This window comes from Peromyscus leucopus, chromosome 18 (genome assembly GCF_004664715.2).
Source record: "Peromyscus leucopus breed LL Stock chromosome 18, UCI_PerLeu_2.1, whole genome shotgun sequence".
Classification (NCBI taxonomy): domain Eukaryota; kingdom Metazoa; phylum Chordata; class Mammalia; order Rodentia; family Cricetidae; genus Peromyscus; species Peromyscus leucopus.
The window spans coordinates 513,035-539,597 of record NC_051078.1 but is presented as its reverse complement, the minus strand read 5'-3'; the positions used below and the strand labels follow the sequence as shown (position 1 = coordinate 539,597).

Here is a 26,563-nt window from a genome sequence, read left to right as displayed (position 1 = left end):
TTTTGTGTGTCACTTTAGGCCTTTCCTGGAACAAACTCTATAGGCAAGGGTAGCCTCAAACTCACAGAGATCCACTGGGATCTGCCTCTGGAGTTCTGGGATTAAAGGCATTCGTCACCACCACATGGATCAAATTACTAAATTTTCTATCTGCTGTGACAATCCCAAATATGCTACGTTGTAACCATCATTTTATCTGTGTATCTTACAATATAATCCATGCACAAAAGCTTAACTTGTAAAATCTAGCAAGTTTTAGTTGAATCAACTTTAGTACATGTACATGAAAGTTCATGAGAATTCCTCTATAAACATATAATTTAATATTCTGATTTTGAGAAAGCATTTTCATCTCTCTCAGTTAGGAAGCTGTGCTAAAAGAAAAACCAGAAGCACTCAGACAGGATTAGCAAACAAGTGACTAAAACACTCAATAATTGAATTGGCTTAGATCACAACTAATACATTTGAGAGTAGTTCATGTTTCAACAAGGTATTATTTATGTTTAAATCTTGTCTCATGGTTTTTAAAAGAACAAAATCTGTGAAGTACCTGTTTGAAAGCTTCTTTCACCTGCTGGTTCCTGAGGGTGTAAATGAAAGGGTTTAGCAAAGGGGCCACAGAAGTGTTGAGCACAGCTACACCTTTATTTAGAGTCACCCTTTCCTTGGCTGATGTTTTCATGTACATGAAGATACAACTCCCATAAGTAATAGAGACAACAACCATGTGTGAGGAGCAGGTGGAAAAGGCCTTTCTCCGTTGTTGAGCTGAAGGGAACTTGAGGATGGTTTTGATAATGAATGTGTAAGAGAGGATCACTAAGATCAAGGTGATGACCAGTGTCATCACAGCCAAGACAAAAGCCATCAACTCTATTAAACGTGTGTCTGTGCAAGACAGCTGAAGGACAGAAGTGTCACATACAAAGTGATCGACAGTTTTGGAAGCACAGAAATCCAGCTTGAGTCCCAAGAGCAAAGGGGGGAAGATGACTAAGAACCCTGTCACCCAGGAGCTGATGACCAGCAGGTGACACACTTTGCTGTTCATGATGATGGGGTAGTGCAGTGGTCTGCAGATGGCAACATAGCGATCATAGGACATGGCAGCCAGGAGGTAGAACTCTGTGGTCCCTAGCAAAAAAAAGAAGAATAATTGAGCTGCACAAGCATTGTACAAAATTGTTTTCTCTCCTGAGAGAATGCTCGTCAGGAACCTGGGGATGCAAACTGTGGTGAATGCAATTTCTAAGAAGGAGAAATTCCGGAGAAAGAAATACATTGGAGTCTTGAGGTGGGGATCCAGCAGGGTGAGAAGGATGATCACTAAGTTCCCCATCAGGCTCAAGATGTAATTGAAAAACAGAAACAGGAAAATCAGAATTTGTAGCTGAGGGTCACCTGTCAGTCCAAGCAAAATGAACACTATCTCCACAGTTTGGTTCTTCATTTCTCTTGTTTCTTAGCAAATCTACAGAAAATACAAAACTAATATCACATCCAGGAAAAATACTTCTTCCTTTTTATCCATTAAAAATTATGTATCCATATAGTTAATAAATGCACAGATATTTTCAGAAATCAACATTCAAGTTACTTTTTGAAATGTTCTTTACCACATTTCTATGATTTTCAGAGCTCTAAGATTTTTTTGCGGAGTCATGTATAGCCTACTTGCCCATTTATGAGTCATTTCAAATGCTTGTATGCTTCAATTGTAGTCACCTGTTGCTCTCAGTTCAAATTTTCATTCTAAATCCATATTCAAAATTTAGTTTTGTTAATATCTCACATTAATTGCCAAATCACTATTAATTGATTTAATATTCTACATAAATTATTTAATTTGCATTGGCCACAGTCACTACCATTTTAGAAATACATGTACTAGAATAGGAAATTCCTAAGAAGGCATTATTATAGAAGAGATACTTCATATATTAATGTAAAACAAGCACCTTCTATGCTAAGCGTGAGGGTGATTAGGCTGAAGCAGTGTCTAGCACAAGTCTCAAGGCTGTGTCATCAGCTAAACCCACAATAAGCATTGTCTGTCCTGAATGGCTTCCCATTACAGTCTTCTGGCTTACATCAAGTCTGAATGGGAAAAAGAAGTCTATCTGAAAAATAAGAGTGATAATTAATGTGTGTGTGAGAGTTAGAAAAGTGATGTTTCAGATAAGTATTGCAGCCATCTCCTGCCTTACAGTTGCATGTGCTTGGACACACATGACTCATATCTTTGGATGGATAAAGCATTTTTTAAAGCATTTTAAAAAGATTTTTATCCCACACGCATAGTTCTAGTTCTTTAATTTATTTGACTAAGTAGAAAACCCATTTGAACTTTTAAATATTATGAAATAGAGCCAAATCACTCAGTAGGAGCAATCTAAATTTGGCAAGTAAAAGACATATAAAAACAAAAAAACTAGCCTAAGTCAATAATCAGAATGCTCAATATACTTGTTAATTGCTTTTTGTCTTGGGGTTCTGAATCCAGGGCCTTGCACATGCTGAGCAATTCTAAGCACTTATTGGGCTACGGTGCTCTTGTCCCAACTCATAATTTCTTTTGTGGGTTTTGATATAGTGTTTCAGATATTTAATAGAAACACACAGAGAATGATTTTAATATTGTATCCTAAAAATTATTGCATCCTTGTGAATATTTCTAACGCTTTTCTTTGACGGCATGTCCCTGAGGTGACACTTACTTCACAGTACATTTTATTAGTAATTATTTTAATGATGATTCAGGCAGTAGAGATAGTTGATCTGCTCATTAATAAAACTTAAAAAAATATAGGATTTAACAAAGAGCCAAAATAAATATAGTGGAAGCAGAAATATAAAACTACCTTTGTGTTATGGTTAAGGAAATGTAAAGAAAAAGAAAAATTCGTGGAAATCAGCAATAAATGATATATGAAATGATAATAGGAAAAATTAAAAGATCAAAACTATATCTGTAATTGTGGAAATAATAATAAAATTGGCAACAATACATAATATATGCTAAATGTTTCTATTACTAATGCCTACCTTTTTGCTCATTTTTTAAATTATAAGAACGTGAATATATTTTTAAGTTAGAAAATGAGAATCTCAATAAAATAAGAGATTACATCAGAAATTTCATGTTCACAGCTGGTGATGGAACCGCTAATGAGATGAATTTTGCATATATGGATGTCCTTATCAAAATAATAATATTGAAATATCAGGTCAACTATCAATTATTAACAACTAATTATTAAGTATGTAAAAATCATTATTTTAATTATTCTATAGATGGAACAAAGAATTTTAAATATAAAAATATGTTCAAGTTTGTGTTTATACCAAAAGATCAAAGTAAGAGTGACTATTTTCAGAAGTCATAGCTTTGAAAATTTAGTTACCCAAAAGTTTTTGAATGAACTTTTAAATTTCTTATTAAAACCTAAGTTACAATTGTTTCTTCTAATAAGATCTGGTTTTCAGGGCTAATCCTTGTTTTAGGAACTCTTTCCCATCTGTCTTTATATAAAATGTTTCTGCAGAATAGTTACTTTCAAGCATAGTTGTTAAATGTTTAATAAATTTGTGCAAAAAAAAAACAGATTTAGTAAAACATTCAAGGAAAACCTCTTTCTTGCTTGCTTTTGCTATTACAATAAAGAAGTCAAATCAAATTAAAATGAACAACCTAAGATCATATCTTCTATCTTGAAGATATTAACAAAACTAATTCCAATCTTTCAACTTTTAATGCATAAAATAATTTTTAAAACCTGAACACATAAAATTACAAAGAACTAAATCAAATTGGAAAATAAAATACTTTCCCATTGATAGTAGACAAATAGACCTGAATAATCAAAGAACAGTAATAGTTCTAACATGTTTTCTTTAGAAATAATACATTGATTCCCCCTCACGTGTCATATCTTTTAAGTCATAACACTGTTGGATGAAGAAAAAAATGTTCCTGTTTACACAGGTCATATCAATGACAACACTGAATCAAATGCACAATCATGTAATTAATTCCTTCCCACCAAGCTATGGATTTGTCCTACCTCAACAATCACATTACCATGTATTCTTATGGTGAAAAAAATAATGTACAAAATAAAATAACACAAACTAAGGAATGCAATTATGTTCATTAGATGAAATGTCACAGAATATTTAAAAATCAAAGACTTTCATTTTAGATAATAATTGTATTGATTATTAATATTTCACCCCTACTTACAAGTCAAATGTGAATGGTAAAAGCACTAACCCTTTGACTGTTCTGCAGTTTTGTCAGTAAGGTGCATGTGCAGATTTGAAAAAGCTTTTTGCACATAACCTAATCCATCACCCTTGTGTGCAGAGAGAATTGATGATCCCTATCCTCCCCTGGCACCTCATTTTACCTCAAAATACACTTTTGAGCAAATGCTTTTTTATATTTACTATTCTTAATCAGTTTATCTAATTTTGATATAAAATACACCACATCACCCTCTGTTCTACAGTTCAATGCAGTTCACCTGTGAGATGTTATAAGCCTTACTTAATGTGACATACAGTACTATATAAAAATTTACTGTCTAATGAGACAATGGTGGATTTACTTCCTAGTGTCCTACAGTAAAATCTCACAAGAATGAAGAGTCCTCGGAGTAACTTAGATCCAAGAGCATGATTTCCTGAGGGATTTCAAATTATATGATACAGAAGTACTTTTTATAAAAAACAGACCTATGTATGTGTATGCATGTGTATACACTCCCCACACTTCTTTTACTACACTTAATATCGTTTCAGAGTATTGTTAATAGATTGCAACAATATCTGAATCTTTATCATGAACCCATGTTTTGAAATCATTGTTACATAATTCTGAGTTATTTTAATATGATATGAAAAATGAAAATATAAAATGGAAAAGATAAGTCTGTTTTAGTCATATTGACCTTAAGAGAAATGTGTTACTCTAAAAACATATGGTGTCCTCTTGGTTTATTTGCATAGCACTGTATCCTGTCAAACACACAACAGTTTAAGGAGTCATTTTAAATTTAGTTACAGCTGTACCATGTAGTCCTTCTTTGTGAACATATATTATAGTTCATTTAATCACTTCTATAAGATAACTACAATAGCTTTTCCTTAATTTAACATTATGGCAATGAATAAAATTATTGGAACTTGTTTCTATAAATGTAATTTTTATAATGTTGAATGTTCCTTAAGCTGGGATTGCTCATTCAAAGTAAACACTACATTTATTTGTTCACTACCTCAAATTTGCTTTCTACATGGATTTGTTCAGTTCCCAAGAACAATGCATTATTCATATTTCTCAGCATCACAATAAGCCGAGTGGAGCTTTTATTATTTAAAACTATATGTATTGCAATGATAATTGAGAATCATTTTATCTTTTAAAGTTTCTCTAATTTTTGAGAATATAATATAACTACATAATTGCCCCTTTCTTTCTCTGTGTAAATCCTTTCATTAAACCTGTTCTTGATCTTTTAAAATTCATGGCCTCTTTTTTCATTGATTGTTGTTACATGCATATTATTATGGGCATATACAATATGTTTGTAAGTACAACCTGCTCAGTCTGTATAATGTTACTTTTATGCATGTTTTCAAGGCTGACCATTTGGTAGTATATAAATAATTGTGTGTACTTCCCTGGGGAAGTCTATTCCTCCTGTTTTTAGAATTCTTTAGTTGCCCGAAGTTCTTTATCTAGGGTTGAGGCTTCGTGGGCATTCCCTATTCCACAATAGCATATCTATTATTGTTGTCCTTGCTCAGCTCATGTTTAGTCAGTCATGTTGGTGAGACATAGGTGTAGCATTTGACACAACTAAGAGACAGTCTTACAGGAAACTCCCTAATCCTCTGCCTCTCAAAATCATGCTACCCCTATCTCCAACAATATTCCCTAAGCCTTAGGTGAGGGAGTAGTTCTGTAAATGTTTCCATTGGATTTTTCCCCAGTTATGTGTGGGTTGAACATATTTAAACAGAAAAAGGCTTATCTTGAGTCTACATGTTTATAATTATTTCTTTTCTGTTTCTTATCAGTCTTTCACTCACATATCTTTACACTTTCATATATGCCAACAGTATTAATTTTCCATCTGTAATTTATATATATTTTCCACTTTTGACAGTGACTCATGATGTTGATCATAATGATACTGTATGTGTGATATAAAAAACTATTCATTTTTATGTAGTCAGAACTGTCTTTGTCTTCCTGCTTGAATGGTTAGAAGTATTTTCCTTATATTTAATTGTTGATGAAATTTACTTGTTTTTTTCTTTTTTTAAAAAGATGTAGTGTTTAATATGCAAGTATGTCTACACACCAGAGAAGAGGGTGTCATATTCCACAGAACTGTAGTTGCACATGCTTGTGAGCCACCATGAGGGTACTGGGAATTGAACTCAAGACCTCTGGAAGAGTAGCCAGCACTCTTAATTACTGAGCCATCAGTTCTCCATCCCCACATTTTCTATTAATCCTGTTTCGTTCCTCCACACACTTGAGTTTCTCAACCTACAGTCAATTATAAAACAAGTAAAATAAGTACAATTTATCTCTTTTTAAAATTGCTTACTGTTTCTCTTAATAGTTTTAGTTTAAAACCCATTTTTAGTTCTACAATTTTCAAACGTGTCATTATGTAGAATTCCATTTGTCCTAGACCTCACTTATAGAATTTTTTTGTTTGCGTTGGTTTGGCTATTCATGCTCCTTTAGCTTGCTGTGTTCACTGTGGACATGATACCATCCCTGACAATTTCAGGTCTTCTTTTCAGCCTTTCCTTACAATACTTATAAAATATCTTTCCAAAGGTGGTGAGATCTCAAAAAGTTCAATTACAGGAAAGAAGTATGCTTGGAACCAAGCTTGTAAGAAAGGAAATTGCGCCAGGCGGTAGTGGCACACACCTTTATTCCCAGCACTCAGGAGGCAGAGCCAGGCAGATCTGAGTTTGAGGCCAGCCTGGTCTCCAAAGCAAGTTCCAGGAAAGGCACAAAACTACATAGAGAAACCCTGTCACAAAAAAAAAAGAAAAAAAGAAAGAAAATTGCTTTTGTATTGCAAACAATGGCTATTTGTCCCTATATCATTTAGAGTACATGAAATATTTATTCAAACATTTAAAGTTGCTTGCTTGACAAGAAATTATAACGAACAAAATCATATGTAATTTATCTCAAAGAGGAGAAAGTTCAGATAAAAATTCAGAAGTCAAGAATAAAAACTAATTTCAGAGTCCATATAACCAAAGGTTCATAAGACTATACTAGGGAGCGAGAACATTCCAGAGGTCGCCAGGCTCGGCGCTGCTGGTGTGGACGCGGACGTCGCTGGGACAGCCCCTCCCGCTGCTCGGCGGCGGCACCTGCCCAGCCGCCCCTCCGCTCGCCGCCCGCCCCGCCGCTCCGGACCCGGTTTCCAGCGCCTCTTCCTCCCAGTCCCGGGCGAGCCGCGTTGGGTTTATGTCTTTATTTGACGAAAACGAGCTGTTGCGCAGCCATTGGTACCTGTATTGGGGAAACATAGCATACAAGCAAGAAGCTTACAGCCTCAGTGGCGAAAATTTTTTCATGTCAGAGACCGAGAACTCTTGCAGTCGTTTATGTCATCCCTTCTTCTCCAGACAGAAGATACCAAAAAGTTGCAATCAAAGATCTGTTCATCTTATTGATAAAGTCACTAATAAGCCAAAATGTCTGTCAACGTCAACCGCAGCGTGTCAGACCAGTTCTATCGCTACAAGATGCCCCGTTTGATTGCCAAGGTTGAGGGCAAAGGAAATGGAATCAAGACAGTTATAGTCAACATGGTTGACGTTGCAAAGGCGCTTAATCGGCCTCCAACGTATCCCACCAAATATTTTGGTTGTGAGCTGGGAGCACAGACCCAGTTTGATGTTAAGAATGACCGTTACATTGTCAATGGATCTCATGAGGCGAATAAGCTGCAAGACATGTTGGATGGATTCATTAAAAAATTTGTTCTTTGTCCTGAGTGTGAGAATCCTGAAACAGATCTGCATGTCAATCCAAAGAAGCAAACAATAGGTAATTCTTGTAAAGCCTGTGGGTACCGAGGCATGCTTGACACACATCATAAACTCTGTACATTCATTCTCAAAAACCCACCTGAGAATAGTGACAGTGGTACAGGAAAGAAAGAAAAGGAAAAGAAAAATAGAAAGGGCAAGGACAAGGAAAATGGCTCCGTATCCAGCAGTGAGACACCACCACCTCCACCACCAAATGAAATTAGTCCTCCTCCACATGCTGTGCAGGAAGAAGAGGAGGATGATGATTGGGGGGAGGATACAACTGAGGAAGCTCAGAGGCGCAGAATGGATGAAATCAGTGACCATGCAAAAGTTCTGACACTCAGCGATGATTTGGAAAGAACTATAGAAGAGCGTGTTAACATCCTGTTTGATTTTGTTAAGAAAAAGAAAGAAGAGGGCATTATTGATTCATCTGATAAAGAAATTGTTGCTGAGGCAGAAAGACTGGATGTAAAAGCTATGGGTCCTCTTGTTTTGACTGAAGTTCTCTTTAACGAGAAGATAAGAGAGCAGATCAAGAAATACAGGCGCCATTTCTTAAGATTTTGTCATAACAACAAAAAGGCTCAGCGATACCTCCTTCATGGTTTGGAATGTGTGGTAGCAATGCATCAAGCTCAGCTGATCTCCAAGATTCCACATATCTTGAAGGAGATGTATGATGCAGACCTTTTAGAAGAGGAGGTCATCATCAGCTGGTCGGAAAAGGCCTCTAAGAAATATGTCTCAAAAGAACTTGCCAAAGAGATTCGTGTCAAAGCAGAACCATTTATTAAATGGTTGAAGGAAGCAGAGGAAGAATCTTCTGGTGGTGAAGAAGAAGATGAAGATGAAAATATTGAGGTGGTATATTCGAAGACTGCCAGTGTACCAAAAGTTGAAACTGTGAAGTCTGACAACAAGGATGATGACATTGATATTGATGCCATTTAAAAGGATGGATGCAACTTAGCTTAACAGTGTAAAGCTGCAAATTTTTCTCCATTATCAGCCAGAAGTGCAACATGTATGTGCAAAAGCTCAAATGGCTTAACATCATGCTACACTTGATACTAAAAAGCTATTACTGTGAGTGGTCTATAATTAAGCCCAATGAGACATCTAAGGAGTCCATACTTATCAGTGAGCAGTTGTAGTTTGCTTATTTATAGCATGTTTCTTTTGGAAAAACTAGTGGTGGACACATTTGGATCACATTTATACAGTTACTAAAAAATAAAGATTTGATTTTGGTCATTCTTCAAAAAAAAAAAAAAAAAAAAAAAAAAAAAAAAAAGACTATACTAGGAAATTATATTTTATAATGTCTAAACTTTTGGAGTGAAAAAATTATTTACATACACATAAGTGACCAAGAGGGATTGAGTACTCTATTTTTCATTTTCATTTTAATTCATTCTTTATAAATTTCATATATGTATACAATGTATCTTGATCATATCCATCCCTTATTCCTCCATAACTTCTTGGATCCTCCATCATATCCTCAAACCAGCTTCATGTCCTTCTTTTTCAAGTATTTATTTATTCATTTCATGAGTGTGTTTCCTTTTTCTTTTATTGAAAATAGATTGTTTTCTGACCTACTATATTCTGATTATGGTTTCCCTGCCTTTACTCCTCCAAGTTCTTCCCAAACTCCCCTTCCATCCATAGTGACCCTTCCTCTATTATGTTTCTCATTAGAAAACAAACAGCATTACAATAGATAATAAAATGAAATTATAAATAAGATAAAATTTAACACATAAGAAGATAAATCCAAAAGAAGGAAAAGACTCCAAGAAAACAAAACACAAGAAACATGATGCAGACCCACTAATCACCACACTCAGGAACCTTATTTAAACACTAATTCAGAAGCCAAAATATATACACAAAGGACATATCAGATAAAAAGAGAAAAGAAAAACAAACAAACATAAAAAATAAATTTAAATAGAAAGAAAATGCCCTGACAGGCCATTGTGAGACAAGGAAACTTTTTTTTAATTTTATAATTAATTTAATTTTACGTATCAGCCACAGATTCCCCTGTCTTCCCTACTCCTGTCCCCACCCTCCGTCCTCCCCTCAATCCACCCCCCATTCCCACCTTTTTCAGGGCAAGGAAACCCCTGGAAATTCAGTTCAGCCTGGTAGATTCAATCAAGGCAGGTCCAGTTCCCTCCTCCCTTCACCTAGGCTGAGCAAAGTGTCCCAGCATAGGCCCCAGGCTCCAAAAAGCCAGCTCATGCACTAAGGACAGGTCCTGGTCCCACTGCCTGGGGGTCTCCCAAACAGTTCAAGCTAATCGACTGTCTCACTTATCCAGAGGGCCTGGTCCAGTTCCATGGGGGCTCCTCAGCTATTGGTTCACAGTTCAGGAGTCATTTTATTGCTATGTGCTTTTTGCCTGTTTCTAAAGAATGATAGTATTTTGTTTCTCCTGAGTCTCTGGGATGTCTAATGTTAGGTTACTGGTAACACAAGCCGTATCAGGTATGGGTTCCACTTCATGTAATGGGCTTAAGTCAAATCAAATATCAATTGGTTATCCCCACAAGATTTCTGCCACCATTCCTCTAGCATATCTTGCAGGCAGGACACCATGGGAACCCCTGAAAAGCCCATGCTCTTGCAAGGGTGTCTTAGTTAGGGTTTCTATTGTTGCAATGAAACACTATGACCAAAGAGGAAGTTGGGGAGGAAAGGGTTTATTAGGCTTACACTTCAGCATTGCTGTTCATTACTGTAGGAAGTCAGGAAAGGAACTCAAAACAGGGCAGGATCCTGGAAGCAGTAACTGGTGCAGAGGCCCTGGAGGGGAGCTGCTTACTGGTTTGCTCAGTCTACCTTCTTATAGAACCCAGGACCAGCAGCCCAGGGATGGCACCACACACCATGGGATGCTTTTCCCCCACTGATCACTAAATGAGAAAATGCCTTACAGCTGGAGGCATTTCCTTAGCTGAGACTCCTTCCTCTGATGACTCTAGCTTGTGTCAAGTTGACACACAAAACCGCCCAGTACAAATGCTGCTGATTGCTGGAGAGCATGCAAGGAGATACCATTATAAATGAAGATATCATGGGAATAAGTAGAAACAGGGTGCTAGGGAAGTTCCCAGGAATCCACAAGGATGACCCCACCTTAGACTACTAGCAATAGTCAAGAGAATGTCTGAACTGGCCTACTCAAGTAATTAGTGTGGTGATATTGTGTTCCCCAAAACATTGTGCACCCTAATAAACTTATCTGGGGTCAGAGAACATAACAGCCACTAGACAGACACAGAGGCCAGAAAATGGTGGCATATACTCCTTTAACCCTAGCATTGAAAAGGCAGAGATCTGTCTGGATCTCTGTGAGTTCAAGGCCACACTGGAAACAGCCAGGCATAGTGACACATGCCTTTAATCCCAGGAAGTGATGGCAGGAAGCAGAAAGGTATTTAAGGCACAAGGACCAGGAACTAGAGCTGGTTAAGCTTTTAGGCTTTTGAGCAACAGTTCAGCTGCGATTCATTCTTGATGAGGACTCAAAGACTTCCATTCTGAGGAAACAGGATCAGCTGAGGAAAAGGCAAACAGGATCAGTGAGGTGGCTGTGGCTTGTTCTGCTTCTCTGATCTTCTAGAATTCACCCCAATACCTGGCTCTGGGTTTCATTTTATTAATAAGACCTTTTAAGATTCATGCTACAAATCAGAATACTAAATACCCTGTCATCATAGAGCCTTCATCCAGTGACTGATGGAAGCAGATGCAGAGATCCATGGCCAGGTGCCAGGCAGAACTCCAGGAGTCCAATCGGTGAGAGAGGAGGGATTCTATGAGCAAGGAACATTGAGATCATGATGAGAAAACTTGCAGAGATGGCCAGCCAAACTAGTGGAAACGCATAAACTGTGGACCAATAACTGTGTACTCCACTAGGCCTTCTGGATAGGTGAGACACTTGTTTAGATTGAACTGTTTAGAGGACCCTCAGCAGTGTGATCTGGATCCATCCCTGGTGCATGAGTGGGCTTTTGGGGGCACAGTGCCTATGGTGGAACACCTTGTGCAGCCTTGGTGCATAGGAGAGGGGCGTGGACCTGCCTCAACTGAATATACCAGGCTTTGCTGATTCCCCATGGGAGACCTTGCCTTAGAGGAGGTGGGAAAAGGCTTGGGGTGGGAGGAGGGACTAGAGGGGGATCTGTGGTTTGTATGTAAAAGGAATAGAAAATTTCTTAATAATTAAAATAAAACACAGAACAAAAACAAAAACAAAAACAAACAAACAAACAAACCATATGCTACTGATTTTTCTCCACAACTGATGGCCCTATTGCTGAAGAAAACATCTACACAAATCACTGAACATGGAGTGGAGCTGGTGCCTACTGGAGTCTGTTCCTACTGATTAGTGTTCATGATACTGGAAGGTATTTTGCACAAACCAAAGGAGACTCTCTGTTTTGTCCTATTCTGATTTATTTGTTTGTTGTTGCTTCATTCATTTCATTTTATTATTATTCTTTATATGCCCATTTGTTTTCTCAGGAGAAACAGAAAGCAGGTGGCTTCAGATGAGAGGTGAGGGGGGAGGATCTGAGAGCAGTAGTAGGAGGAAAAACTATAATCAAGTGTATTGCATGGAAAAAAAATATTTTCTATAAAAGAAAAATAGAGACAAAAACAAAAAAACAAACACTGAAATGTGAAAAGAACAACATCCAAATATTAACATAGATATATGAAATGATTTATGAAATAAGGTACATAGCTGAAAAAGTATTAGTGTCTATTATAGTTAATTTTTGAAATTCTGATAGCAAAACAAAAATTAACTTTGGGGTCCCCAGTGGGAAGTCAATCTCCTTAGTTCTGTTGATTGTAACTTGGTTAACATTGACTTAATAACCAACATCCACAGCATCCACAAGCAAATACATACCATATTTTTCTTTCTGGGTTTGTGATATATCACTCAGGATGATTTTTTTCTAGTTCTAGCGATTTATTTGTGAATCTCATGATGTCCCTTTTTTTAATGGCTAAGTAATACCCTAGTAGGTGATGCACCACATTTTCTTTATCTGTTCTTTGGTGGAGAAAGGTCTAGTTTGGTTCTAACTTCTGGCTATTATGAATAGAGCATCAATGAAAATTTTTGAGCAAGTGTCCTTGTGGTAGGGTGAAGTATCTTTTGGGGATATGCCAATGACTAGAAATGTTGGATCTTGTGGTAGATTTCTATTTTCCTGAGGAAATGCCATACTGATTTCCATAGTGATGGTACAAGTATGCACTCCCACCAGTATTGGATGAGTGTTCCCCTTATTCCATATCTTTGCCAGCATTAGCTGTTTTATTGATCTTAGCAATTCTGAATGGGTTTAAGATGAATTCTGAAAGTAGTTTTGATTTTCGTTTTCTAGATGGCTAAGGAGGTTGATCATTCTTTAAATGATTCTCAGCCATTTAAGTGCCCTCTTTTGAAAATTGTTTAGATCTGTACCCCATGATTAATTGTTTTTTTAGATCTACTTTTCAAAGTCCTTTATATATGTTAGATATTAGCCCTTTATCAAATATCTAGTTGGCAAACATTTTTTGGACACTTTGTCCAAAGGACAGTGTCTTTTGCCTGGCAGAAGCTTTTCAAATTCATGTGGTCCCATTTATTGTTTATCTTTGTGGCTCTGCTAATTGGGTTCTGTCAGAAAATTTCTTCCTGTGCCAATGAGTTCAAGGTTATTCTACACTTTTACTTTTATTAGATTTAGTGTATCTGGTTTAAAGTTGAGGGTTTTGATCCATTTGAAATAGAGTTTGGGAGGCCTTACCTTCTTGTAGAAGGGAATAAAGGGTAGAGGAAGGGGTGAAGGGGTGAGAGGAGGGAATAGGGTAATATGTGAATGGTACTTAAAATGAATGATAAAAATTCTTTTAAATAAAAAAAGAAATAGAGTTTCGTGAAGGGTGATATTGGGATGAGTTGGGGAAGGAAGTTTGGAGGAGAAGATCTTTGTGATCTGTTCAGGATGGGGTTCAGAAAGAAAAGAGAGAACACTACAGGTTTCCTGCTATAGAGCTGGAATGAGACTAGGGTCATTGGCACTCAGAAGTAGTAGGAGGGGTCTGGGTCCACCTTTAGCTGAATTGTTACCTTGGGATGGGTGACTCTGGGTAGCAGGGATACCAGCTGGAGTTGGGGGTCTGGGAAAAGCAACAAGTGGGAGGAGGAAGGCTAGAAGTGGAAGATGTCTGAGATCCACAGGGGATGGGACCAGGAAGACAGGGAAGGCTGCCTATGGTGTTCTGCTGAAGAGCTGGGGCTGATACTGGAGGATTGCATCTGGGAAAACAGAGAGAAAGGTCTGCAGGTGGCAACCTACCTGGTTGGAGGGCTTATATTGGAACTCATTGCAAAAAATGTAAACAAACTGAGTCCTAATTTCCAGCTGCAGTGTGTTCTAAAAGGAGCAAAAGAATGTGGAATGTGCCCTATTGAAAATTTTCAATCTTATTCACCAGAGAAAATTTCATAAGCTTCTCCTCCCTGAGAATGGAACCCCTAAGATATATTGGAGCTGTTTTTTATTATGAATTGTTTCTCAGTTGGCAGGTGTTCTTTTTATTTTTCTATAAAGGCATACTAGAAAAACAGAGTCTTTCAGAGCCTGAAGGTTGTTCATACTCTTACTCCAGTTGAAGTAAATGATTCATTCTTGTGAGTTGGTTGCTCAGGGAATGATATTGGCAAACTGTTGAGACAAAGGAAGGAAAGTTGTCTACCACAAGAGCACAGTGGCCACACTACTACAGAAGATCAGAGCAGATTCATGGAGAAGCATGGGAAACTGAAGCATGTAAACTGGAGACAGCTAAGGGCAGACATACACTGCCAAGTGTGCTGTTCTTTTCCTATGAGAGTCCAGAAAGGTGAGACTAATGAGGAATCACCAAAGACCCCAGATGGAGATGGGTAGTGGCACAGCATGACTAGAATAAGCAGAGGGAAAGATTTGTTGTGGTGTCCTCTAGGTGCTCATGGGTACACACTAGTCTAGTACTAGTGTTTAAAATTATTTTATATTACTGTATTAAAATCCATAATTAAATTTGTGAAAATTGACACAATCTGAATTGATAAAGACATTTTATCTCCTGATTTTAGTTTAATACATAGAAATATCTTCAAACTAAGGTAATGATGAAGAATACATAAAATGACTTTTTTGGGTTACCATCACCCTCAACATCTACAAGTCACAAACCAATAAAATAATTAGTAAAAAAAAATCAGAGTTTAATTATTTTAAGCAAAATATCGTCATATTAAGCTAACAGAATAACATACTCTCAACATACATTTTCAGGAAAATTTTTACAACAGATTTCCAAATCTTTGAGATATATTATGACATTGATCATAGGCTCTATATTTTCCTTATTCTTTTAGGGTTTGCTGGAAGTGATGTTTTCTCCTTTAGTTTATCTTTCAATTACTAAATTTTCTTTTTTCTTGTTGTTGTTGTTTTTATTTCCACACAGGGTTTGTATGTGTAGCTTTGCGCCTTTCCTGGAACTCACTCTCTAGCCCAGGCTGGCCTAGAACTCACAGAGATCTGCCTGGCTCTGCCTGCCGAGCACTGAGATTAAAGGCATGTGCCACCATGACCTGGCTCAAATTACCAAATTTTCTATCTGCAGTGATAATTCCAAATGTTACATTGTAGCCATCATTCTATATGTGTCTCTTAGAGTGAGAGTAATCCATGCAAAAAAGCTTTACTTGTAATATCTAGCAAGTTTCAGTTGAATAAACATTGTTGATGAAAGTTTATGAGAATTCCTCTATAAACATATAATTTAATATTCTGATTTTGAGAAAGCACTTTCATCCCTCTCAGTTAGGAAGCTGTGCTAAAAGAAAAACACAGAAGCACTCAGACAGGATTAGCAAACAAGTGATTAAAACACTCAAGAGTGAGTTGGCTTAGATCACAGCTAATACATTTGAGAGTAGTTCATGTTTCAACAAGGTATTATTTATGTCTAAATCTTGTCTCATGGTTTTTAAAAGAACAAAATCTAAGAAAAACCTGTTTGAAAGCTTCTTTCACCTGCTGGTTCCTGAGGGTGTAAATGAAAGGGTTTAGCAAAGGGGCCACAGAAGTGTTAAGGACAGCTACACCTTTATTTAAAGTCACCCTTTCCTTGGCTGATGTTTTCATGTACATGAAGATACAACTCCCATAAGTAATGGAGACAACAACCATGTGTGAGGAGCATGTGGAAAAGGCCTTTCTCCGTTGTTGAGCTGAAGGGAACTTGAGGATGGTTTTGATGATGAGTGTGTAGGAGAGGATCACTAAGATCAAGGTGATGACCAGTGTCATCACAGCCAAGGCAAAATTCATCAATTCTATTAAACGTGTGTCTGTGCAAGACAGCTGAAGGACAGCACTGTCACATACGAAGTGATCAACAGTTTTGGAAGCACAGAAATCCAGCTTGAGTCCCAAGAGCAAAGGGGGGAAGATGACTAAGAACCCTGTCACCCAGGAGCTGATGACCAGCAGGTGACACACTTTGCTGTTCATGATGATGGGGTAGTGCAGTGGTCTGCAGATGGCAACATAGCGATCATAGGACATGGCAGCCAGGAGGTAGAACTCTGTGGTCCCTAGCAAAAAAAAGAAGAATAATTGAGCTGCACAAGCATTGTACAAAATTGTTTTCTCTCCTGAGAGAATGCTCGTCAGGAACCTGGGGATGCAAACTGTGGTGAATGCAATTTCTAAGAAGGAAAAATTCCGGAGGAAGAAATACATTGGAGTCTTGAGGTGTGGATCCAGCAGGGTGAGAAGGATGATCACTAAGTTCCCCATCAGGCTCAAGATGTAATTGAAAAACAGAAACAGGAAAATCAGAATTTGTAGCTGAGGGTCATCTGTCAGTCCAAGCAAAATGAACACTATCTCCACAGTTTGATTCTTCATTTCTCTTGTTTCTTAGCAAATCTACAGAAAATACAAAACTAATATCACATCCAGGAAAAATACTTCTTCCTTTTCATCCATTAAAATTATGTATCCATATAGTTAATAAATGCACAGATATTTTCAGAAATCAATATTATGTCACTCTTTGAACATGTGCTCTACCACATTTCTATGATTGTCAGAGCTCTAAGATTTTTTTTGAGGAGTCATGTATAGCCTACTTGCCCTTTTACGGGTCATTTCAAATGCTTGTATGCTTCAATTGTATTCACCTGTTGCTCTCTGTTCAAATTTTTATTCTAAATCCATATTAAAAATTTAACTTTGTTAATATCTCACATTAATCGCCAACTCACTGTTAATTGATTTAATATTCTACAGAAATTATTTAATTTGCATTGGCCACAGTCACTACCATTTTAGAAATATATGTGTTAGAATAGGAAATTCCTAAGAAGGCATTATTATAGAAGAGATACTTCATATATTAATGTAAAATAAGCACCTTCTATGCTAAGCGTGATGGTGATTAGGCTGAAGCAGTGTCTAGCACAAGTCTCAAGGCTGTGTCATCAGCTAAACCCACAATAAGCATTGTCTCTCCTGAATGGCTTCCCATTACAGTCTTCTGGCTTACATCAAGTCTGAATGGGAAAAAGAAGTCTATCTGAAAAATAAGAGTGATAATTAGTGTGTGTGAGAGTTAGAAAAGTGATGTTTCAGATAAGTATTGCAGCCATCTCCTGCCTTAGAGTTGCATGTGTTTGGACAACACATGATTTATATCTTTGGATGGATATAGCTTTATTTTAAGCATTCTAAAAAGATTTTTTATCCCAGAAGAATAGTTCAAGTTCTTTCATTTTTTTTGGCTAATTAAAAAACCCATAAAACTTGAACTTTTAAAATTATGAAATAGAGGCAAATAACTCAGTAGGAGCAATCTAAATTTGATATTTAAAAGTACAAATACAAACCACACCTAGACTAAGTCAATAATCAGAATGCTCAATATACTAGTTAATTGCTTTTTGTCTTGTGGTTCTAAATCCAGGGCCTTGCACATGCTGAGCAATTCTAAGCAATTATTGGGCTACAGTGCTCTTGTTCCAACTCATAATTTCTTTTGTGGTTTATGATATAGTGTTTCAGATAGTTAATAGAAACACACAGAGAATGATTTTAATATTATATCCTAAAAATATTGTATCTTTGTGAATATTTCTAACGCTTTTCTTTGACGGCATGTCCCTGAGGTGCCACTTACTTCACAGTACATTTCATTAGTAATTATTTTAATGATGATACAGGCACTAGAGATAGTTGATCTCCTTATTAATAAAACTTAAAAACCTATACAATTTAACAAAGAGCCAAAATAAATATAGTGGAAGCAGAGAAATATAAAACTGCCTTTGTGTTATGATCAATGAAATGTAAAGAAAGATAAAAATACAAGGAAGCTGAGCAATAAATAATATAAGAAATAGTAATAGGAAATATTAAAAGATCAAACCTACATTTGTAAATGTGTAGATAATACTAAAATGAGGAAACATTATATAATATATTTTAAATGATTCTATTATGAATGCCTACCTCTTTGCAAATTTCTTAAGTTATAAATGTAAATTTATTTTTTAGTCAGAAAAAGAGAATCTCAAGAAAAGAGAGATTACATCAGAAATTTCATGCTCACAGTTGTTGGAGGGACTGCTAATGAGATGAATTCTAGATATTTGGATATCCTTATCAAAATAATAATATTGAAATATCAGGTCAACTATCAATTATCAATCAATAATAATTATGTATGTAAAAATCAGTATTTTAATGATTCTGCAGATGTGACAAAGAATTTAAATATAAAAACATATTCAAGTTTGTGTTTATACCAGAAGATCAAAGTAAGAGTGACTATTTTCAGAAGTCATAGCTTTGAAAATTCAGTTACATAAAAGTTTTTGAATGAACTTTTAAATCTTCTTATTAAAACCTAAGTTACAACTGTTTCTTCTAATAAGATCTAGTTTTCAGGGCTGATTCTTGTTTTAGGAACTCTTTCCCTTCTGTCTTTATATAAAACGTTACTGCAGTGTAGTTACTTTCAAACATAGTTGTTAAATGTTCATTAAATTTGTGCAAAAAAACCCCCAGAGATTTAGTAAAACATTCAAGGAAAACTTCTTTCTTGGTTGCTTTTGCTATTACAATAAAATAGTCAAATCAATTTTGAAGATATTAACAAAAATATTTCTAATCTTTCAACCTTTAATGCATAAATTAATTCTTAAATGCTGAACACATAAAAATACAAAGAACTAAATCAAATTGGAAAATGAAATACTTTCCAATGGACAGTGGCAGGGGTCTTTAGTCAATATTCTAGATAGGTAGACCTGAGCAAATCAAAAAACAGTCATAGTTCCAACATGTTTTCTTTAGAAATAATACATGGATTTCCCCTCATTTGTCATATTTTTTAAGTCATAAAACTGTTGGATGGAGAATAAAATGTTCCTGTTTACACAGGTCATATTAATGACAACACTGAATCAAATGCACAATCATGTAATGGAATTCCATCCCACCAAACAGGAATTTGTCCTGTCTCAACAATCACATTACCATGTATTCTTATGGTGAAGAAATAACCTACAGAATAGAATAACACAAGCTAAGGAATGCAATTATGTTCATTAGATGAAATGTCACAGAATATTTAAAATCAAAGACTTTAATTTTAGATAATGATTGTATTGATTACTAATATTTCACCACTATCTACAAGTCAAATGTGAATGGTAAAAGCACTAACCCTTTGACTGTTCTGCAGCTTTGTTAGTAAGTTGCATGTGCAGATTTGAGCAAGCTTTCTGCACATGACCCAACCCATCACCCTTGTGTGCTGAGAGCATTGATGATCCGTCCCTCTCCTTCCCTAGTACCTCATTCTACCTCAAAATACACGACTGAACAAATGTTCTTTTAAATTTACTATTTTTAATCAATTTAACCAGTTTTGATATGGAAATAAAACACATTGCTCTCTGTTCTACAGTTCAATGCAGTTCACCTGTGAGATGTTATAAGCCTAACTGAATGTGACCTACAGTACTATATAAAAATTTACTGTCTTACGAGACTATGATTAATTTATTTTCTAGTGTCCTACAGGAAAATCTCACAAGAATGAAGAGTCCTCAGGGTAATTGAGATCTAAGAGCATGATTTCCTGAGGGACTGCCAAACTGTATGATACAGAAGTACTTTTTATAAAAACAGACCTATGTATGTGTATGCATGTGTATATACTTCCCACACTTCTTTTACTACACTTAATATTGCTTCCAGAGTATTGCTAATAGATTACAACAATACTTGAAAGTTTATCATGAACCCATGTTTTAAAATCATTGTTACATAATTTTGAGTTTATTTCAATATGATACAAAAGATGAAAATATAAGATGGAAAAAGATAAGTCTGTTTTAGACACATTGATCTTAAGAGAAATGTGTTACCCTATAAACATATGGTGTCCTCTTGGTTTATTTGCATAACACTGTATCCTGTCAAACACACAACAGTTTTAGGAGTCATTTCAAATTTAGTTACAGCTGTACCATGTAGTCCTTTGTTGCACGAATCTTAGAAGGTCTTATTAATAAAAAACAAACCTAGAGCCAGGTATTGGGGTGAATGCTGGAAGATCAGAGAAGCAGAACAAGCCACAACCCACCTCACCTTGCCAATTCCTCAGCTGATCCTGTTTCCTCAGACTGGAAGCCTCTTGTGTCTGAAGGGATCTCAGCTGAACTGCTGCTCAAAAGCCTAAAAGTTTAACCAGCTCTAGTTCCTGGTCCTCTGCTTTCTGCCATCACTTCCTGGGATTAAAGGTGTGGGACATCATGCCTGGTTGTTTCCAGTGTGGCTTTGAACTCACAGAGATCCAGATGGATCTCTGCCTCTGGAATGCTAGGATTAAAGGCGTGTGTTAACACTGCCTAACCCCTATTTAACATTATGGCTGTTCTGTTCTCTGACCCCCAGATAAGTTTATTGAGGTGCACAATATATCAACCACTGTCCTTCTTTGTGAATATGTATTATAGTTCATTTAATCACTTCTATAAGACAATTACAATGGCTTTCCCTTAACTTAATAATTATGGCAATGAATAAAATTATTGGAACTTGTTTTTATAACTGTAATTTTCATAATGTTGAATTTTATAAGTTTAGACCTTTAGAATAAGTTCCTTAAGCTGGGATTGCTCATTCAAAATAAACACTACTATATTTGTTCACTACCTCAAATTTGTTTTCTACATGGATTTGTTCAGTTCACAAGAACAATGCAATATTCATATTTCTCAACATCACAATAAGCAGAATGGGCTTTTGTCATTTAAAAAAATGTATGTATTGCAGTGATAATTGAGAATCATTTTATCTTTTAAAGTTTAATTTTTGATATTATAATATAGTTACATAATTGCCCCCTTCCTTTTCCTCTGTGTAAATCCTTTTATAAATCTGTTCTTGATCTTTTAAAATTCATGGCCTCTTTTTTAATTGATTGTTGTTACATGCATATTATTATGGGCATATACAATATGTTTATAAGTACAACCTGCTCAGTCTGTATAATGTTACTTACATGCATGTTTTCAAGGCTGACCTTGAAGTGTATAAATAATTGTGTGTGCTTTCCTGGGGAAGACTATTCCTCCTTTTTTTTGGCATATTTGGTTGCCCATAGTTCTTTATCTAGGGTTGAAGCTTCTTGGGCATTCCCCAGTCCACAATAGCATATCTGTTATTGTTGTCCTTGCTCAGCTCATGTTTAGTCAGTTATGTTGGTGAGACTTTCATCACAGAACTTTTCTCAGATGACTAATGCAAGCAGATGCAGAGATCCACAGCCAGTCACTAGACAGAGCTCCAGAAGTCCAGTTAAAGAGAGAGAAGAGTGATTCTATGAGCAAGTGTATCAGGAACATGATGAGGAAACATGCAGGGATGACCAAACCAGAGGGAAATCATGAAAGTTGGATCAATGGCTGTGGAGCCTACATGGGACTGGATTAGGCCCTTTGTGTGGTGAGACAGCTGTGTAGCTTGATCTGCTTGGGAGGCCCCCTGGCGGTAGAATCAGAATCCATCTGGTGCATAAGCTGGCTTTGTGGAACCCACTACCTATGATGGGACACCTGTTGCAGCCTTGAGGTAGGGGGAAGGGCTTGGACTTGCCTCTACTGAATGTTCCTCCTCATGGGAAGCCTTGCCTTCTTGTGGGTGGGAGTGTGGGGTGGGTTGGGAGGGGAAGTTTGGGGGGGAGCAAGAGGAGTTAAGAGGGGGATCTTTGATTGGTGTGTAAAATGAATGAAAAAATTTTCATAATAAAAAAAAATATTCATTTTATGTAGTCAAAACTATCTTTGTCTTCCTAATTGAATGTGAGTAGTTAGAAGTATTTGCCTTATATTTAACTATTGATGAAATTCGCTTGTATTTTTTTCTTTCTCTCTTTTTTGTTTAAAAGATGTAGTGTTATGTCTACACACAAGAATAGGGCATCAGATCTTACAGGACTATAGTTATAGATGCTTGTGAGCCACCATAATGGTGCAGGGAATTGAACTCAAGACCTCTGGAAGAGTAGCCAGCACTCTTAATTACTGAGCCATCAGTTCTCCATCCCCACATTTTCTATTAATCCTGTTTAGTTCCTCCACACACTTGAGTTTCTCAACCTACAGTCAATTATAAAACAAGTAAAATAAGTACAATTTATCTCTTTTTAAAATTGCTTACTGTTTCTCTTAATAGTTTTAATTTAAAATCCATTTTTAGTCCTATAATTTTCAAATGTTTCATTTGTAGAATTCCATTTGTCCTAGACCCCACTTATAGAATTTTAGGTTTTTCCCCCATTGGTTTGGCTATTCATGCTCCTTTAGCCTGCTGTGTTTGCTGTGGACATGATACCATCCCTGACAATTTCAGGTCTTCTTTTCAGCTTTTCCTTACAATACTTATAAAATATCTTTCCAAAGGTGCTGAAATCTCAAAAAGTTCAATTACAGGAAAGAAGTATGCTTGCAACCAAGCTTGTAAAAAAAAAATTGCTTCTGAATTGCAAACAATGGTTATTTGTCCCTATATCATTTAGAGTACATGAAATATTTACTCAAACATTTAAAGTTGCTTGCTTGACAAGAAATTATAATGAGCAAAATCATATGTAATTTATCTCAAAGAGGAGAAAGTTCAGATAAAAATTCACAAGTCAAAGATAAAAACTAATTTCAGAGTTCATATAACCAAAGGTTCATAAGACTATACTAGGAAATTATATTTTATAATGTCTAAACTTTTGGAGTAAAAAAATTATTTACATACACATAAGTGACCCGGAGGGAATAAGTACACTATTTTTCATTTTCATTTTAGTTCATTCTTTATAAATTTCATATATGTATACAATGTATCTTGATCATATGCATCCCTCATTCCTCCACAACTTCTTGGATCCTCCATCATATCCTCAAACCAGCTTCATGTCCTTCTTTTTCAAGTATTTATTTATTCATTTCATGAGTGTGTTTCCTTTTTCTTTTATTGAAAATAGACTTTTTTCTGACCTACTATATTCTGATTATGGTTTCCCTGCCTTTACTCCTCCAAGTTCTTCCCAAACTCCCTTTCCATCCATAGTGACCCTTCCTCTATTATGTTTCTCATTAGAAAACAAACAGCATTACAGTGGATAATAAAATAAAATTATAAATAAGATAAAATTTAGCACATAAGAAGAAAATAAATCCAACAGAAGGAGAAGACTCCAAGGGAAAAAGAAACCACAAGAAACGTATGATGCAGAGACCCACTTGTTACCATACTCAGGAACCTCATTTAAACATTAATTCAGAAGACAATGTATATACACAAAGGACCTATCAGATAAAAAGAGAAAAGAAAAACAAACAAAAATAAAAAATAAATTGAAATTGAAAGAACATGCCCTGACAGGCCGTTGTGAGACAAGGAAACTTCTAAGATGCCTTCAGTTCTTTTTCTGGTGGCCATGTACTACTGGGCATGCAACCTGCTATTAAGAGGAGTTTATTTCCTCATTGAGACTCCCTTGGAGAAAATTAAGTAGTAATTTCCAAGTGATTACCAACTGGAGATTGCTTCTGGGTTCACTTCTTTTTTTTCAACTTTAATATCCTAACTGGTAGAGAACCCTGTAGGCCCTGTACATGCTGCCCCAGTCTCTGTGAGTTCATATGTGCATCAGTCATGTTGACTGAGTGGTCATTGTTTTCTTGGTACACCTTACACTCTTTCTGCATCTTCTTCTTCAAGTTTCCCTGACCCCTGAGTGGGGAGGTTTGATGGAGACATCCCATTTACATCTGAGTATTCCAAGATCTCTCACTTTCTGCATAATGTCTGGCTGTGAGTCTCTGTATTTGTTACCATCTGCTGCAGCAGGAAGCCACTCTGATGATAGCTAAATAAGGCACTCATCGATGAGTATAACAGAATACCATCAGGAGTCATTTTATTGCTATGTGCTTTTTGCCTGTTTTTGAAGAACAGTAGTGTGTAACAGGAATCTTAAAAGTTCTTATTAATAAAAACAAACCTGGAGCCAGGTATTGGGGTGAATGATGGAAGATCAGAGAATCAGAACAAGCCACAGCTTCCTCACCTCGCCAATTCCTCAGCTGTTTCTGTTTCCTCAGACTGGAAGCCTCTCAGTCCTCATCCGGAATGAATCTCAGCTGTGCTGCTCCAAAGCCTGAAAGTTTAACCAGCCAAATGCTTTTAGTTCCTGGTCTTCATGCCTTGTATACCTTTCTGCTATCTGCCATCTTTTCCTGGGATTAAAGGCTCACTTCTTGGGATTAAAGGTGTGTGTCACCATGCCTGGCTGTTTCCAATGTGGCCTTGAACTCACAGAGATCCAGAGGGATTTCTGCCTCTGGAAAGTTAGGATTAAAGATGTGTCACCATTTTCTAGCCTCTGTATCTAGTGGCTGTTCTGTTCTTTGACCCCAGATAAGTTTATTAGGGTGCACAATATTTTGGAAAACACAATATCACCACATTTCCCCTTTTTTTGCTGCTGCTGCTTTGTTGTTGTTACAGAAGCTGGAGGTTGCTGCATTCTCATCTGTTGTAACTGTTGATGGTTTTGTGCATACACTTGTTGCTGCATGTGCTGGAGTCGAAGCTGTGCAAATTAATCTGTCCAGGGGTTTTACTAATGTGGTTTGTACCTGGAGGAACTTGCCCAACTACAACATTAGGAGTATAACCAGTAGCTGGCTTACTCTCTATTACTAGATTACCTAAATTCACTACATTTTTAGCCCAGAAGGTGGGATCACAATGGAAATGGATTGCTCCATTGGCAGCAGGAACAGAATCACAACATGCTTTCAAAATATGACGTAACTGAAAAGTAATCAGCCGCTTGCTATACAGCAGCGCTGCGCTGCTGCCACTTGCAATGGCCCAATTTGTAAACTTCATGACATGCTTCACCTGCCGGGAAAGGCCTGTGATATCATTCTGCCGCTGCAGTAGCTGCTTCATTTGTCTTTCTTTTGTAACATTCTCTAGCTGCTGTAAGAGAGATTTTCCTTTCTTATTAATTTCATTGATAAAGGTGAAAATAGCTACATTAATTCCCTGTTCTACTCGTTTGTAAGTTTCATTCACTTCTTTAATCCTATTTTGCACTTGTGTAGCTGCAAAATGAACGTAATTCTTCTTTTCAAGAAGCTTAGCCAACAGATTTTCAATTGCACCTTTCTGGTTTTTGAAAAGCTTCTTCCAAAAACTGATACCTACGTTCTTTGTGCTCCAATAGCTGACAGTCTCTACATGTCAGTCTATCACATGTTTCACAGAACAGTTTCAACTGTTCTTGTTTATGTACTGGACAAAACACAGGGCACTGGCCAGATGCTCCAACAGACTCTGATACATCTTCTTTTTCCCTGATTAGATGATCTTTAGTGAATTTTACTCTTTGATGTAGCTTGGCAACACTCAACCACCATAATTTACCAAGAAATAGAAAATGCAACAGAAACGAAGGAAGGGAAACCCATCCCATAAAGACAATACCAGATAAAAGTATCTAAATTTACAATCATCCCAAACCCAGATGCATAGACACTATTGTAAAAACATTACTGGCAGGAAAATATATCTTCACACGACCACAGCAACCCTCCATGGCAGACCCTGAGAGATGAAGTAAAACTGAAGCACAAGAAAAGGATTTAAAAATGGCCATAGGGATATGTTCAAGGTTCTTAAAAAGAATTTAAATAACCCCTCAATGAAGACTGTGAAAACAAAAACAAACAGTGGAATGAACTTATGTAAACAGCTCAGACATGAAAGTGAAAATAGAATCAATAGAGAAGACACAAACTTATTAA

The 26,563-nt window shown here is 36.5% G+C and overlaps 3 protein-coding genes across 3 annotated transcripts; 1 reads left to right on the top strand and 2 right to left on the bottom strand.

Annotated features, from left to right (window-relative positions):
- Positions 1–496: 496 nt before the first annotated feature.
- On the bottom strand, positions 497–1,453 carry LOC114683533 (olfactory receptor 6C6-like). Its single transcript, XM_028857858.1, has one exon. It carries the CDS (start codon positions 1,451–1,453, stop codon positions 497–499), a length of 957 nt encoding a protein of 318 aa, XP_028713691.1.
- A 5,878-nt stretch (positions 1,454–7,331) lies between these two features.
- LOC114683529 (eukaryotic translation initiation factor 5-like) lies at positions 7,332–9,347 on the top strand. Its single transcript, XM_037211935.1, has one exon. It carries the CDS (start codon positions 7,747–7,749, stop codon positions 9,040–9,042), a length of 1,296 nt encoding a protein of 431 aa, XP_037067830.1. The 5' UTR covers positions 7,332–7,746; the 3' UTR covers positions 9,043–9,347.
- A 6,783-nt stretch (positions 9,348–16,130) lies between these two features.
- Positions 16,131–17,087, bottom strand: LOC114683531 (olfactory receptor 6C6-like). The gene has a single exon (XM_028857857.1). It carries the CDS (start codon positions 17,085–17,087, stop codon positions 16,131–16,133), a length of 957 nt encoding a protein of 318 aa, XP_028713690.1.
- Between the last annotated feature and the right edge of the window lie 9,476 nt (positions 17,088–26,563).

Coding starts and splice junctions, on each gene's coding strand:
- LOC114683533 (XM_028857858.1), bottom strand. CDS start 1,453: ATGAAGAACCAAACTGTGGAGATAGTGTTCATTTTGCTTGGACTGACA.
- LOC114683529 (XM_037211935.1), top strand. CDS start 7,747: ATGTCTGTCAACGTCAACCGCAGCGTGTCAGACCAGTTCTATCGCTAC.
- LOC114683531 (XM_028857857.1), bottom strand. CDS start 17,087: ATGAAGAATCAAACTGTGGAGATAGTGTTCATTTTGCTTGGACTGACA.